The sequence below is a fragment of the Vulpes vulpes genome, chromosome 1 (assembly GCF_048418805.1).
Source record: "Vulpes vulpes isolate BD-2025 chromosome 1, VulVul3, whole genome shotgun sequence".
Lineage (NCBI taxonomy): Eukaryota > Metazoa > Chordata > Mammalia > Carnivora > Canidae > Vulpes > Vulpes vulpes.
In genome coordinates this window covers 139,605,887-139,621,177 of record NC_132780.1, presented here as the reverse complement: position 1 = coordinate 139,621,177, position 15,291 = coordinate 139,605,887, and the positions used below count along the sequence as shown (strand labels likewise).

At 51.0% G+C, this 15,291-nt stretch overlaps 1 protein-coding gene across 1 annotated transcript in view; it reads left to right on the top strand.

Moving 5' to 3' along the window:
* Positions 1 to 15,291, top strand: part of C1H6orf132 (chromosome 1 C6orf132 homolog) — a 39,326-nt gene that overhangs the window by 16,711 nt on the left and 7,324 nt on the right. Inside the window, exon 3 of the mRNA XM_072748838.1 lies at positions 2,469 to 2,575. Coding sequence (XP_072604939.1) covers positions 2,469 to 2,575 — 107 coding nt within the window. The remainder of the gene's footprint in view (positions 1 to 2,468; positions 2,576 to 15,291) is intronic.

Sequence of the window (15,291 nt, the reverse complement as noted above, 5' to 3'; positions counted from 1 at the left end):
CAACAGTGCCTCCCAGCCAGGGTTGAGTCATGGAATCTACCAGGTAGTTAGAACCATGGAATCTGTGAGGTGCTGAGAGCATTTGTGCCTGCGTGGTGGTCAGATTTGGCTCTGCCCCAGCCAGGGGCAAGCTTCACCTCCTGTCCCTCCCCAGAGCTGCTCCAGGGCTTACAGCCAAGACTCTCTTACCCCCAAACAGCCCCCTGCCTGTCACACCCCATCCTCCCATCCACATCCCGTACATGGCACGATTAGGATTCTCTACTCTGGAAGCAGTGCATGTAGTGGTTCAGAAATCAGTCCTGGAGCAGAAACCCCGGCTTCACCTGAGGCTTTGGGCATGTTATTAGACCTCTCTGTGCGCCAGTTTCTTCATCTGTAAAATGGGGATGATGACTATACCAATTGCACGGAACTGCTTTTGAAAATTAAGTGAATTAATAATGTGCAAGATGCTTAGAACAGTGCCTGGCCCATTAAAATTGCTCAATAAGTTTTACCTACTATTATATTATTACTACTATTCCAGTGATTCCCTTGCCAGGTTGCTCCCTTCTAAAGCTCCTAGGCACACAGTAATACCAGCCATCAATACCCTGACAATCCAGATGTAGAAAGGAGGCTGCGTAGACCCCAACACTAGTGCAGAGATGAAATGCTTAAAGAAAAGGTCAGCCTGGAAGCATGCCTCTCTTGCTATCTCCGTGTTAATCCCACCGCACCTCCCAGTCCTGTTAAGGACCCAACAGCCATATCCTGCACGTCGGATTTAGGACTTTGGTGTCCACCCAGCACTACTAGGGAACATCCTAAGGAGATCCTGGTGCCAACACTCAAACTTTTAGAAGCCAGAGAGAATCAGGTGGGCTTAGCAGTAGCTGTTCGGTTTTCCCATGAGCTCTTCTTCTTCTTCTGCTTGAGCCAAATCTGTACTCTTGTGCTTCCTGTCTCCTCCCCCACCTGCCCCCTGGCATCTTGATCTCTGGTCTCAGGGATGGAGCCTGGTAGGGACTGGGCAACCACGTCTTCCTGGAGTGAGCTGGGCAAGGCACTGCTGGCAACTGGAGTTACTGGGAACTGAGTCACACACAGAGAACTCATCATTTTGGTCCCTTTGGGGAGGTGGAGAATCTTCAATGTTCCAGCCACTCTCTCCCTGGTGGGGCAGCACACAAAGGGCTCTGCATCCAGTTGGTGTTCCCGAGAGCCTTTATATCACATTCAAAACCCAGATGTTCACGCTGAGAGAGGGCTGTGGTGGCAGGCATGGGAATTTGGGGTGAACGTATTCTGATCTCAGGACTTCCCTGATAAGCCCAGTCTCTCTTGAATAAACCTTTTAGCTTTCTTGCAGTTTGCTCCTGAACTCATGTGCCAAGAGAAAAGTAGTCATGATTTGTTCAATATTCCAGTTAGAGGATTCTGGATAATTGGAATTTTGACCTTTCTTCTCTTTCCCCTTTGGCTATAGAGGAAGAAAAAGTCCCTCATGCCCTGTTAAATGAGTGAAAACCCTTCTTGCTTGTGACTGTAATAGGAGGCCCACAGTGACCCCTACTTCGAGGAGGTGACAGTGTGAGCCTGAGACAGGCTGTGAAATCCTTATCGATGAGCATTAAGGGTCATGAGGAAGATTGGTTGAGGAAATGTGAATAGCTTCTCATGCTCTCTCCACTGCTGTGGAAACAGCCCAGAACACAGACTCAGTAACTAGAGGAAGAAAAGGCTCTTTGTATCACCTTCCTATAGGGGAAGGGACCGCTTCTGTTGAGCACTTACCACGTGTAGACCACACTAACTCCTCATAACAGTCCTATGAGGATGGCACTAACATCGCTCCCATTGTACAGATAGGAAAACTGAGGCCCAGAGAGCTTAAACAATACTGTTGGTAGTTAGCCGAGTTGGGACTTGTACTAGGTCACAGAGACCCTACCGTCTCGCTCTTCTTGCTCTGCCCTCAAGGGTGCAACGAATGGAGCCATGCTCACAACCATTGATGGTTTGCGGGACTCAGGAAATCTTGAGTTAGAAGCGTTCAGAAGGTGGGTGCTGGGCCACTGGGGGCAGCAGGTGACCTCATCTGCTCTGCTTGTTCCAGATTAGCAAGTCAAACACTGGAGAGAAAAGCCACGCTGTATGCCTCCCTCGCCCCGTGAGATAAGCCTTAGCTGGGACACTGGCCACACTCTCAGGGCCCCCAAAAGGAGGGGCGGCTTGTAGAAGTGTAGACTCAGGAGCTGTATAGGGGGATGAGGGAGAACATGCCGCTGGGAGAGCTGGGAGAGGCCCAGAGGACCAGCCCCCTGGGGTCCCTGCGGCAGTGGGCCCCACTCGCAGCCACCCCATTGACAGGATCTTGTGTAAGAGGCGCTGAGCTGAGTCAGACGGGCCAGCCGCAGGCCCTGGCTCCTCCCTGGGAACTGCAGGGCGATGGACTCATGGGCTCCCGCACTTGTCTCCTCCAGGTGGGATCTATTCTGGAGACAATCGGTTTGACTCCGTGAGTGAGTCAGGAACAGCCACACTGAAAGCTCGGCCCAGAGTCCGGCCCCTCCTGACCTTCCTTCCACTGGTGAGTACGGTTCTGCGCTGGGGCCTGGGGGGCCGCTCCAGGTGGGCCACCTTAGCCGCCACAGAGAACGTGCCCCTGCCCCAGCGGACATCGGCCTCACCCTCTGTTCATTCCCTTCCTTCCTGGTGCCAACCCAGGGTGCCTCCTGGGAGGAGGCGTGGCTGAGACTCCTGGCTGAGATTAGGGGTGTCAGGTCCTCCACACTGAAGCCCAAGGAGAGCTTATGGGGAACTTGAGAGCAGAGGCCACACAGCGATGGGTACCTCTAGCTCAGCAGGATTCGTATCTGTGTTCTGCGAGCACTGATCACTGCCTTCCGTGCCAGGCCTCGCATTGGGTGCAGGCATTCAGAGACGGCCGAGCCAGCACTCAGGCTCTCAAGGAAGGACAGGAGCAAGTCAGCAGACTGTCGGAACATAGCTTAGAGCACAGGCAGCCAATCCAGCCACAGGGGTGAGTCAGGAGGGCTTCCTGGAAGAGGTAACATCTGAGCTGTCTTGAAGGACAAACAGCAATGACCCCTGGGAGAAGGGCATTCGGGACAGAATTCTTTGTGGGTCTGAAACTAAAGGAAACCAAAAACTCCCCTCTGGAGGCATGGTTGAGCTTTTGCTTTTTGGCAAGGGAGACAGACTCAAAAGAACTGCTCTCTGACTGGTTCTGTTGACCGTGCTACGAGTTCCTGGCTTTGCTGGGACAGTGTAGACCAGCCCTGTCCAATAGAACTACAATGCAAGCCTCATATGTCATTTCAGATTTCCTGGTAGCTACACTGAAAGTAAAAAGAAATAGACAAGATTCATTTTAATGATATATTTTGCTTAATCCAAAATATTCCAAAGATCATCATTTCAACATTAAATCGATGTTAAAAAGTACTACTGAGATGTTTTATATTCTTTTTTTCCTACGGAGTCTTTGAAATCTGACGTGTCATACAACTATACATCCCTCTTCTGATGAGGGACTTTTCACTGTGGCTGGTGGCTTCTACTGTACTGGACAGGCCATGTCTAGAGTCTAATTTCTAGGTTCACTCCTGTCTGGCAGGCCTGATCCCTGGTTGGGATAATATTATCACTGGTGTCCTTGAAGATTCGTGTCACCTAGACTGACGAGGCATCTGATGGCTAGCCTTGCTGAGCATAACCACCTCCCTCTCCATCACCTGATTTTTAAAAATTTTTTTGGTTTGTCCAATCTCACTAACCAGACCCTGAGATTCTAGATGGGACAGACTAAGTCTTATATTCTCCTTGCTGCACCCCAAGGCCCGATGTGGAGGGCTGAACCCCCTGTCTTCTGGGAATACAATGTTAATTTATTTTCTGCTTATGAAAGCAACTTGTGGTGGCTCAGTTGATTAAGCGTCTGACTCTTGATTTTGGCTCAGGTCATGATCTCAGGGTCGTGGGATCGAGGCCCTCCTTGAGGTCTGTGCTGGGTGTGGAGTCTGCTTAAGATTCTCTCCCTTTCCCTCTGCCCCTCCCCTTCTCCCTTGCACTCTCTCTCTCAAAAAATTAATAAATAAAAGCAACTTGTGAACATGATAGACAAATATAGAAAGTACGACACCACCAACAAAAAGGAATAAAGCAAATGAGTCAGCCTTTAACATCCAGAGATGCATAAGTGTTATAGGGGTCATTGCCCCCATAAATGCAGATAAAATCATTTTGAGATTTTCTATTGGTAAAGGTGAATTAGATTCCTCCTCGCACCTACCCCCGAGACACATACTCAGAATTACAGTGGTATGAGCCCAGAGCTGACCCACCTATCACCTGTTCTGGTTGTCAAAATATTGAAATAGATGGCTGTTGCCCTTTGAATGATTCTAGCCGTTAAAGGGTTAATGCAATGCAGCTGAGTTTGTTCTGACTAGCCCACCTTCCCACTTGGGTCTCTTCAGTGATTAGGGCTTGGCTTGTCCCAGCCTTTCTGCCCTCCCCTCTTCTGGTTTGGGCCCTCCAGGGCAGATCCTGGGCAGCAGCAGAACCACACCAAAGGCTGGTGGTGGGGTTTGGGGGAGAGTGGGGAGAAGACATTGGAGTGGGCTTGGCCGGCTGGTCAGGCCTGGAGATCCAAGACAGCCTTCTGGGGGCCAGTCCTCCAGGCAAGCCTCCAAGCCAGTCAGGAGATGGGGGCTTTTCCCTGGCAAATCCACCTTGCAGCTTGTAAGGTCCCATTCAGTGGCCGGGCCATGGGACCCTGGCTAACGCATATGGAGCACTTACTGTGTGTCGGCCACCATTCCAAGTGCCTCCGATGTGTGAACAGAGTCGACAGAGCCGCATTATCAGGAAGGTGCTGTTAGTACTTCCCATTTTCCAGATGGAGAAATTGGAGCACAGAATGGGAAAGTAACTTGCTTACGGTCGCACAGCTCGAAAGTGGCAGAGCGGGGATTTGGAGCCCCACAGCCAGACTCCAGGGTCCTAGTTCTATTCAGGCCATCCTTTTCTCCCCTCTACCCACAACCTAGAAGCTCTTTTCTTCCCTCCCAGTGCCTACCTGCAGAATCACCTGCATCTCTCTTGTCTACCCCTCTGAACCCCTGTCCAGCAGCTGGGGCCTCTGGACACCAGGGTCTCTTGCCTCTTTGGGGTTATAGACCCTTTTGATACTTTGATGAGGCTGTGGGCCACATCTATGCAATGTTGCTTATAATTTCAGCAGAGGCCCCTTTCAGGCCCCCGGCAGCCCATTTATGATGCACCTTTAGATTAGGAACACTTGGCCTGATGGCTTGCATCCTGGGGACATCCCTGTGCTCCTGATTCAGCTCATAAGAGTCTACTTTATCACCTGCTCCTGGGCTGAGGGGAATCTGACTCCTCTCCCTTAGGCTCTGGGCCAGGTCCTTTGCTTTCTTCCAGCAGCGGCAGGAGGCTGGGAGAATGAGAAGCAGGAGGACACAGCTCCATGTGGGTGTGGGTTCACACATAGATACACACACACCCGCCCCCACAGCCCAACCAAGTTAAGGTGGGTGGGGAGCTGGGTCAGTGCCCAAGCCCTGCCTGACATTGTCCTAGCCAGGCAGGCCTCGCCCCTCCCTGGCCCTTCCCATATGCAGAGGGTACCTCCTAGGCCAGGCTTCCCTGGGGCAGGGGCGGCACAAGACAGCCGTGTCTGAGAAACCAGGTGATAGGCCCGGCAAGGCCCATGCTCTTCCTCGAGCTCTGCGTGCACCTGGCCACCACCTGAATGCACCCTTCCTGTCAGCACTTGCCCTGCAAAGGGACAGGGGAGCAAGAAGGGAGAGCAAGAGGATACTCTTGGGAAAGGGAAGGGCGAGGGCAGATGCTTCTGACTGCTTCCTGGAGCTTCCTCACTCTATTTGCAGTAGAAGGGCAGAGAACTAAGAAATACTTTCTCAGGCAGCCAGCAGCCAAAGGCCAGTGATGGAAAGTACCCCCGGATCCCTCAGTGACTGGGATGGGACCCAACTGATCCTCGAGTAGCTGGAACCAGTCTGGGCTCTGCCGCTGCAGAGTGGCTGAGGGCCAAGCCCTACCTCTCCCCGGGCCCCTGGCTCCTCACCCATCAATGGGGGTTACACCAGATGGTCCTTCGGGGTCTCCCCAGCTGTGACTTTCTGTGTTAAGTAACTCATAATGGAGAAGCAGGAGCCCCCCCTCCCACAGAAGCCAGGCCCCTCAAAACACACGGATCATTGCTTGAGCTCTGTTTCCACTGCCGTAAAGGGCAGTGTTCCAGCCACCCTACTTCCTGTTCCGAGAGCTCAGAGGACCTGGATGGGAATCACCAAACTTCAGAATAGGTGAGGACCTTGGCACTCATGAGGATGAGAAAACTGAGGCCCAGGGAGGGGAGGGCCCAGGTTACACAGCTCAACAGAGGCAGAGGCGGGACCAGAGCCCAGGTTTCCTCCCAAACCGGTCCTTGTCCATACCACCGTGGGCCTGGGCTGAGTGGAGGAAGGGTCCTTTCTCTCCACTTACTGCTACCCCCAAGGGGCGGCCAGGCCCAGAGCTCCAGCCAGAGCTTGCACACATTTTCTAGAGCTTAGCTGATAGGACAGCCAGTAGTGGGAAGCTTGTGCTTACTTCTCTCTGAGGCTCTTTCTTACCATCCTCTGGTCTGAATCAAGCCGTCCCCAGGGTGACGCATTTAAGGAATTAAAAATTAAATGCCAATGTGGCAAATATAGGGAAACTGGCTGGACAGGTCCCTAGGGGAGCCCCAGGCGATGAGAGCTCCCTGGGTCACCCCACCCAATGAGTCAGGCAGGCCTGGCTGTGCCTGGGGAGGTGTCAGGCTGGGCTGGGGGCAGGAAACTCCATCTGTTCTGGATCCCTCCCTCTATTCCTCTGTGCCTGAAGCTCCAAGTCAGTGGGATTTCTGCTTTCTGCTCCACCCACTTTCAACTCAGCTCTGAACTCAAGGTCCACGCTGCCTTTTGGGGTTGTGTTTGAGCTTCTTGGGATGAGCCAAGCAGGGCAGTCATTATGCCTGCCTGATTTGTGTAGCTGACATTAGCTGGAAGGGTTGTGGGGTGAGGGAGCACTGTGTGTTTGTGGTGGTGGGTGTCAGGGGCCTGTAACAAGATAAAGTGCACATGGAGCACATGGAGCCTCCCATCCCCATGGTAGCCCACTGCCTCCTCTACCCACCTGGCTCCTACCCTCACAGTGATCAAGGGCCTCACTCTCAACCTCTACAGCTTCATCCTATCCACAGACAGCACCCCCTTGGCCATACTCTGGGCTCAGGGATATGCGTACCCCTAACTTGGGCTGAACTCAGGAGATTTAACTGGGAAAGAAGTTCTAAAAGTGGGCTCAGGGTCATTTAAGTGGGGGATTTTAAGGGTCTTGGGGCCCAGAGCAAGGTAAAAAAGGGAGTGGTATGAGCTCCAAGGGAATGTCCCCTTGATCCCATAGACTCTTCACTCTGTAGGGAACCAAAGCAGGGCCTTCCTAGCACAGAGACAGGGGAAGGGCCCTGCGTCCAAGAGCAGTTTGAGATAGCACGTAGGTTCAGAGGAAGATGGCCTTGTTAGTGGAGATTCTTCTCTGACCCCCCGGAGAGAGTTGGAGCTGTGACAAGGTAGAGGTCAAGGTGGAGGAAGAAATGAAGTTCTTTTTTAAATTTTTATTTTATTTTTATTTATTTATGATAGTCACACAGAGAGAGAGAGAGAGAGAGAGAGAGAGAGGCAGACACAGGCAGAGGGAGAAGCAGGCTCCATGCACCGGGAGCCCGACGTGGGATTCGATCCCGGGTCTCCAGGATCGCGCCCTGGGCCAAAGGCAGGCGCTAAACCGCTGCGCCACCCAGGGATCCCTGAAGTTCTTTTATAAAATGCTCACTAGCTCCCCACTTCAGAGAAGCTGCTCTGTAGAGAATGCACAGTTGCCCTTCTGCCCCTGGCCAGCACCCCCTACCTTCACACTCTTCAAAGCCAAGCAACACCTAGCTGGGCTTCACCCAGCTTGGCACTTTGGAGGAGTTTCCTTGTAACTGTCACTCTAGGGTTCCACCCTCCCTGCTCCTGCAGCCTACAGTGGTTTCCCCCAATCATGGCCAACTCTAAGTCTGACTCAGGGTCATTTTCCTCACCCCCTGCATCTCCACACCCCATTCTGAGGTGCCCCAGCCAAGCTCCAGGAGCAATCTGATGAGGAGGCTTGCATTCCACAATATGTGGCTAAGACTCAGACTTGGCCTACGCCCAAGGTCAACCATGTGTTGCCCATTGGCCCAGCCCCTGGTGACCCACCCTTGGGGCTTGGCTGGATTTTGAGGAATCCCAGATATGAGGATGTGTGTATCCCAGGCATGAGGAGGCCAATAGGGTAAGCTGGAGCCATTGATAGAAATTAGTTATGTTCCGCTGAGCCTTTGTGGGTCTATGATCCCCTAAAACTTTAAGGGGGAAGATAACCTACCCTCAAATAGTGGGTATTTTCTATCTTTCCTCTTTCTTAACTCTGGAATGTTTACAGTCAAAGGGCAGGGATTTTATGTGATCTGACCCTGACCACAGGGAAGCATCTGTCTCTTCAGATTCAGCCAGACACAACAAGCTGGAGGCTGTGCCATGGAACCAAGTCTCCAAGTTCTTGGGCCACTGAGCTGTGTTAAGACCCGAGGAAGGAGAGCCCCAGGGGAAATGACCTTTCTCGAGTGCTAGCTAACTCTGCAGGATCTCTTTAGGCATGTGGTAACTTCTCCTAACTTAAGGGAAACAGGATCATCCTCATTTTACAAATGAGAAAACAGCCTCAGAAAGCAAGAGAGGCGCACACTTACTGGGCACCGACCTTGTGTCAGATACAGTCTTTGATTCCTTTGAGACGGTGGAGTTAAATTAAGACTGCCCAGCTTGGGATCCCTGGGTGGCGCAGCGGTTTGGTGCCTGCCTTTGGCCCAGGGCGCGATCCTGGAGACCCAGGATCGAATCCCATGTCGGGCTCCCAGTGCATGGAGCCTGCTTCTCCTTCTGCCTGTGTCTCTGCCTCTCTCTCTCTCTGTGTCTCTCACGAATAAATAAATAAAATCTTAAAAAAGAAAGAAAGAAACCAACCGAGAACAGGCAAGTGAGCCTCTGAGCACCCCGCCCCCCGCCCGTCCGTGCCCCTCCCTGCTGCAGAGCTTTCCCCGCGGGTGCCTGGGGCAGAGTCCAGCCCTGGCGCTGCCAGGTGGGGCACTCCACCTGAAACTGGGCCTCAGCCCCAACCTGTCCCAACACCCGGACAACGCCTAGAAGCTAAGATCATTGATCACCTCACTGTTCACACAGGGTGCAAGCCAGCTCCCTGGCTCAGCCAAGCAGCCTTTTACAAACCATCACAGCCTAGTATACTGGAAAGTTGTCCAGCAATAATTAGTTGCTGGGGAGGACGGGAGTGGAGGCAATTCCAAGAATATTTATATTTATTTTCCTCCTTGAGCCTGACGCGGGACTCAATCCTGGGTCTCCAGGGTCATACCCTGAGCCGAAGGTAGGCGTTCAACTGCTGAGCCACCCAGGCATCCCTCTCTCTCGGTTGGTTTCTCCATGCACAGGTCAATGTGGCCCTCTGTCAAGGTGGGCTGCCTGCCTCAAGGGCCACACCCCCCTGTCCCCCGAGTCTGTTGGAGGTGCATGCCAGCTGCTGTCAGCAGCGCCCCAGGGGCACAGGCTCTGTCATTTTCTCAGCACCAGCGTGCCCAGGGTGGCGCATGGCCAGCTCCTTGACTGACTGCCCCCATCAAAGCCCCTTGTCTGAGGTCAGCAGTGACCTGAAGCCCAGCCCTGCCCGCTTGGCCTCACCCCGTGGCCCCTGGAAAAGCAATTTGGGCAACTCGTCCTCTTCCCCACCTGCCTCTTCCCCTCCCGGGAGACAGACAACCATCTGGAATGTCTGTCCTACTCCCGTCATGGAGGCCTGGCCGCGGAGTGCCCAGGCCACCCCACAAGGCATAGGGTGAGCGGAGTCACTGGCAGGACACCTGGAGGGCCTGGCCTCACAGGGCACCATGGTTGAAGTGATCCTTAGCCAGCGCTTGCAGAAGAGGCAGGGAGGCCAAGAGGGAGAAGTGACTGTGCTCCCAGTCCATTGGTGGCAGGGTGGCTCCAGAACACAGGCTTTCCAGCTCTCCTCTGTTCTTTCTTCCTCTCAGTCACTCAGCCAAGAGCTCATTCACTTAACACACTAGTTGCGTTGTCCATTCTGTGTCAAGCATAAACAAAGAATTAGCTGTCATCCGGCCCACAAGGAGGCTGGGCTGGGCAGCAGACTCCACTCACCTATGCTAGGTTCCGTGCAGCATGAGGGCACTATTGTGGTGGCAAAATTGGCTCTGACCTTCCAATTCTGACCCGGCCACTTACTAGCTGTGCGACTGTGAGCAATGTTCCTCACTTTCTGTGCCTCAGAGTCCTCATCTAAAAAATACAAACAACCTTCCTCTTAGGGTCACTATGACTTACTGGGTTGCTACATGTCAAGCACTCACGATGGCGCCCAGCACCAAGTAGGCACCTGAGAAATGTCAGCTCTGGTCATAACGCACACAGGGTGATGAGCACACAGGGTAGAGAAATTAACTCTGGCTGGAGTTGCCAAGGAGGGCTTCATGGGTAAGGGACATTTATTCTGGGGTTTAAAGGATAACTAGGGGTTTTCCTGGCAAAGAAGAGCATCTCAGGCAGAGTCAGAGCAAGAGCAAGGCTGTGGAGACCCAAGAAGATACGGGAATGAATCCCAAGCAGCTGCAGTGGTTCTCAACACGTGGGGGGAGGGAGGTGTGGCCAAATGACCTAGGGGCTTTCTCAAGTTATTCACCCACCCACAGAACCTCTTCAGAGGGTGGTGAGGGCTCTGAAGAGGGTGGTGTCTCTGGCTTCCTGAGGATCCCTGCAGCAAGGAGCCCACTGGCTCGTGAGTGAGTCAGGTCCCCATGTACACTGGAGTGGGAAAAAGATGAGAACCGCTGATGGGAGCCCAGGGTTTGTGGAGACGCTGGGGAGAAGATGGCAGGAGCTGCAGAAGGGACAGCTTATGAAAGTTCTCGAATGCCGTGTGAAGGTGCTTGAATTTCATCTTCTGGACCAGTGGAAGCTTTCTGAGCAGGAAGTGACCTGTGTTGAGATGCATTTCAGAAAGAACATCCTGGCATCTGGTTTAAAGAATAGAGTGAGGCAGAGGCCAGAGAAGTATCTGGAGACAATGACAGTAGTTTGTCTGGGTAAGGAAGGACTGAAGAAGGGATGAGCAGAATCCAGTGACAAGCTGGGTGATAACTGTATGCCCAGAAAGATAGGGGGGTATATAACTAATTGTGGGTCTTTGGGCAAGCCACCTAGCCTCTCTGTGCCTCAGCTTCCTTTTCCGTAAAAGGGAGGTCGCTATAACAGCATCTATCTCGTCAGATTGTTGTGGAAAGCAAATGAGTTAAGAGGTAGAAAACACTGAAAGAGCACCTGGCACAGCGTAAGTGCTAGGAAATCAGCAACTTGCATTATGACAGCCGAGACTGGGAGTACCGGAGATGGGGGGGAGAAGGATGGTGTGAGGTGCTGATGTCCAGGGAATGGAGAAGCTCTGAGGCTCTCTCAGCACCTTCTTTTTTTTTTTTTTTTTTTTTTAAGATTTTATTTATTTATTCATGAGAGATACAGAGAGAGGCAGAGACACAGGCAGAGAGAGAAGCAGGCTCCATGCAGGGAGCCCGACGCGGGAAGCACCTTCTTTTTGGATGGTCTTTATCTTACATTTTAACTTTTTTTTAAATTGTAAGATACACATAGCATAGGGGTGCCTGGGTGACTCTCAGTCAGCTGGGTTGTCTGCCTTTGGCTCAGGTATGAACCCAGAATCCTGGTATCCAGCCTCCACATCAGGCTCCCTGCTTAGCAGGGAGCCTGCTTCTCCTTCTCCCTCTGCCATACCCCCTGCTTGTGCTCTATCTCTCTGTCAAATAAATAAATAAAATATTTTTAAAAATACACATAAAAGTTGCCATTGCAACCATTTTAAAATGTATAATTCAGTAGCATCATGTAATTTTTTCTTTCAACCAATCCTAATGTGCAGAAAAGTTACAGGACTAGTGCAAAGAATGCTCTAGAGCCTTCACCCACATTCATCACATTTGCTTTATTTGCTTTCTCCATCCTTGATACAGACACATTGTTTCTTCCTGAACCATTGAAGAGTAAGCTGAGACACTACATCCCTCTACTCCTAAATACTTCTATGTGTGTAACCTAAGAACAGAGACATTTCCTGCACAATTACTGAATTCAGGAATTTAATACTGATATGATACTTTTACCTAATGCACATTTATATTGATATTGCCAATTGTCCCATTAATGTTATTCATGGCACACATCCCAGGATCCATTTGAGGATCAAACATTGCATTTAGAGGCCACCTGCAAGCCCCCTTCTGAAGGAGGCTTTTCCTCAGTTCTTTGAGCTAAAGAAGGCAGGTCAGGGAATTCAGCACTCATGGAGGTGGACGCTGTCTACATCTGTGCATTTGCCCACTAAAACATGGCATCATCCAAGCCAGCCCCGAGTCTACCCTGATGAGTGAGGGGCTCTCATCTTCTGGGTCTGTTTTTCTAGGATGAAAGTTAAAATGAATTTGTATTTGCCTTGGCGGGACGCACAGCAGTGGAAGGGACAGCTAAGTGAGCTAGCTGCTAGGGCTGTGTGGGCATGGGTGGGAAGGGGAGGGGCCAGCTGGGACTTGGGGATGCAAGGTTAGTTCACTTCAGTACTGGGAGCTCCTGAGATGAGGCTAGACTTTGGGACCTGCCCCAAGGGTGGTGAACAGTGGAGAGCCACAGCACCTCAAGCAGTGCAGCGAGATGGTGGGAGTGTTCTGGGACCCCCATGTCTCGAAGGAGAACCTGAAAAGTTTGACCTCTGCCTGCACGGTTGCTCCAGGGCCGCTCATGAGACAGACTTCCAATCTGTGGTCTTGAGAGTCTAATGTGTTTGCAGAGTTCTTGAAGATCAAAGGGTGGGATGGGCAGTTGTACCTCTGGCCCATAAAGTCTGTCCGTCTCCTTCCACACATAATTATACTGAAGCATCCAAGGTGATCCAGAAGGTGCTTCTAGGATTCCAGGCAGCTTAGCTTTGATCATTCACAATTTTTTCACCTTTGCGGGAGAGACGATTGGAAGACACAACCCTTCAACTAACACTGGTTTCCTGGGTTAGGAATATCATCTCGTTTAATCCTCATAATGCCCTACAAAGTAGGAAATATTAGCCCCATTTTGTAAGTGAAGAAAAACGGGTGATTTGTAGAAAAGGTGAGTTGGGAGGCCTAGGTTTGCACCCCGGCTCTGTTAAGGGATCTGAGACAACACAGGTAAAGCTCTCAGTGCTGGCACACTGTAGGTATGTGAGTGATGGTTTAACAACACCGCCACCACTGCTCATCCAAGGAAGATCACACTCGTGGCAAAATTCAGAGCATGCATGGAATCCAAGACTTTCTATGCTGAGTCCCAATGTCCTTTTATTTTCCAATTATGTTCAAAAGAGGAAACAGAAGTCTCAACCGTGGATTTTGAAGGTCTGGCCTCCGCCTCATCAAAATCAGAGGGTATATACTTGATGAAGGTTTATTAGACAATCAGTGTGTGTGTTGCATCTCAGAATGTCTTGGGAGACACTCCTTAGATAGGCTGCCCTCCCCCAATCCAGATCTCTGGGTTTGAGAGACATGAAAAACAAGTGTGTGTTGACCATGTGAATCAGGTAGGGGCAGGGAAACATTACTAAGAGGAAAAGAATGATGCCCCGTGGCTACTCCAGCTTCAGAATTCTTTGAGAACATGAAGATGAGTGGTTTGTTGCCCCAACTGGCCAAAGAGTAATTCAGAGTTTGCCCTTGGTAACCCAGAGTCTCATGGATATTTTCAAAACACCTGTCTTGAATCCCCCAACTTATATATGAAGCCATTAGGCCATTAAGCCCAGAAAGTGAGTTAGCACTATCAGCCCATCAGTGAGTAACAATAACAATATAGCTTACTGTGTGTCTAGCTTTGGGGGTTCCACATAGGACATAGTCCCTGGGCTCCAAGGTCAACCACATCTCATTGGAGGAACTAGGGGAATATCGAGAGAGCAAATAAATATCTTCCTTTGAGGGGCTTGGCTGTGGGCTACTCTGAAGAGCATCAGGTCAGAGAGGGCTCCTAGTAATAACGTTTACTGAGCTCACACTTTTTTTTTTTTTTTAAGATTTTATTTATTTATTCATGAGAGACACACACAGAGAGAGAGGCAGAGACACAGGCAGAGGGAGAAGCAGGCTCCAAGCAGGGAGCCCGATGTGGGACTTGATCCCGGGACTCCAAGATCATGCCCTGGGCTGAAGGTGGTGCTAAACCTCTGAGCCACCAGAGCTGCCCTACTGAGCTCACACTTAACTGGCTTTCACTACATGCCAGGAGCGAAGTACTTTTTGTGTATTGTGTCATTTAGCCTCACGACTGCCCTAGAAGAGGTAAATTCTATTTTTATCACCACCTCACAGGCAGAGACACAGAGAGCTTAGGCAACTGGCACAGTCCTACAGCTAGTAGGTGGCAGATCTGGAATTCAAATCCAAGTAGTCTGGTTCCAAAGCCAGTGCCCTTAGCTCCTTCACTCTACCGTCCTCCTGGACGGGCTCAGCGAACCATTGAAGAATGAGAGATTTTAGAGAAGCAAAATACCAAGGGACACAAGCACCGCAGACCTGGGTTGGCAGTACTGGTTATGTGACTATTGACAACTTACCAAATATTTCTGAGCCTCAGTGTCCCCATCTGGTAAATGGGGATAGCACCTTCTTCGTAGAGTGGTATGATGGAGATAATATATTTAGAGAATAGAGCAAGGGATATTATTGTTAGAAATAGAGGGCGGGAAGAGGGGCACAGCCTGACCAACACCCAGCCTCAGAAATGAACATGAACCCCATGTATGAGTTGGAAGGATAGTGGAAATTGATAGTTGGAAGGGAAGTGGTCAAACTAGGATGCGGGATGGGTCTATCAGCTTGAGTGGGAAATAAAACCTGGCTGGGAAGTATGAGGCCAGGGTATCGAGGACTTTGAAAGCTACCATAAAATGCTCCACATCACTTCAAAACGCAGGTGTGTGGATTTTGTTGATGTATGGAAATGTGTATTTGGAAAAAAAAATGGAATGCAAAATAGTACAAACGGACAGCTGTGTAAACAT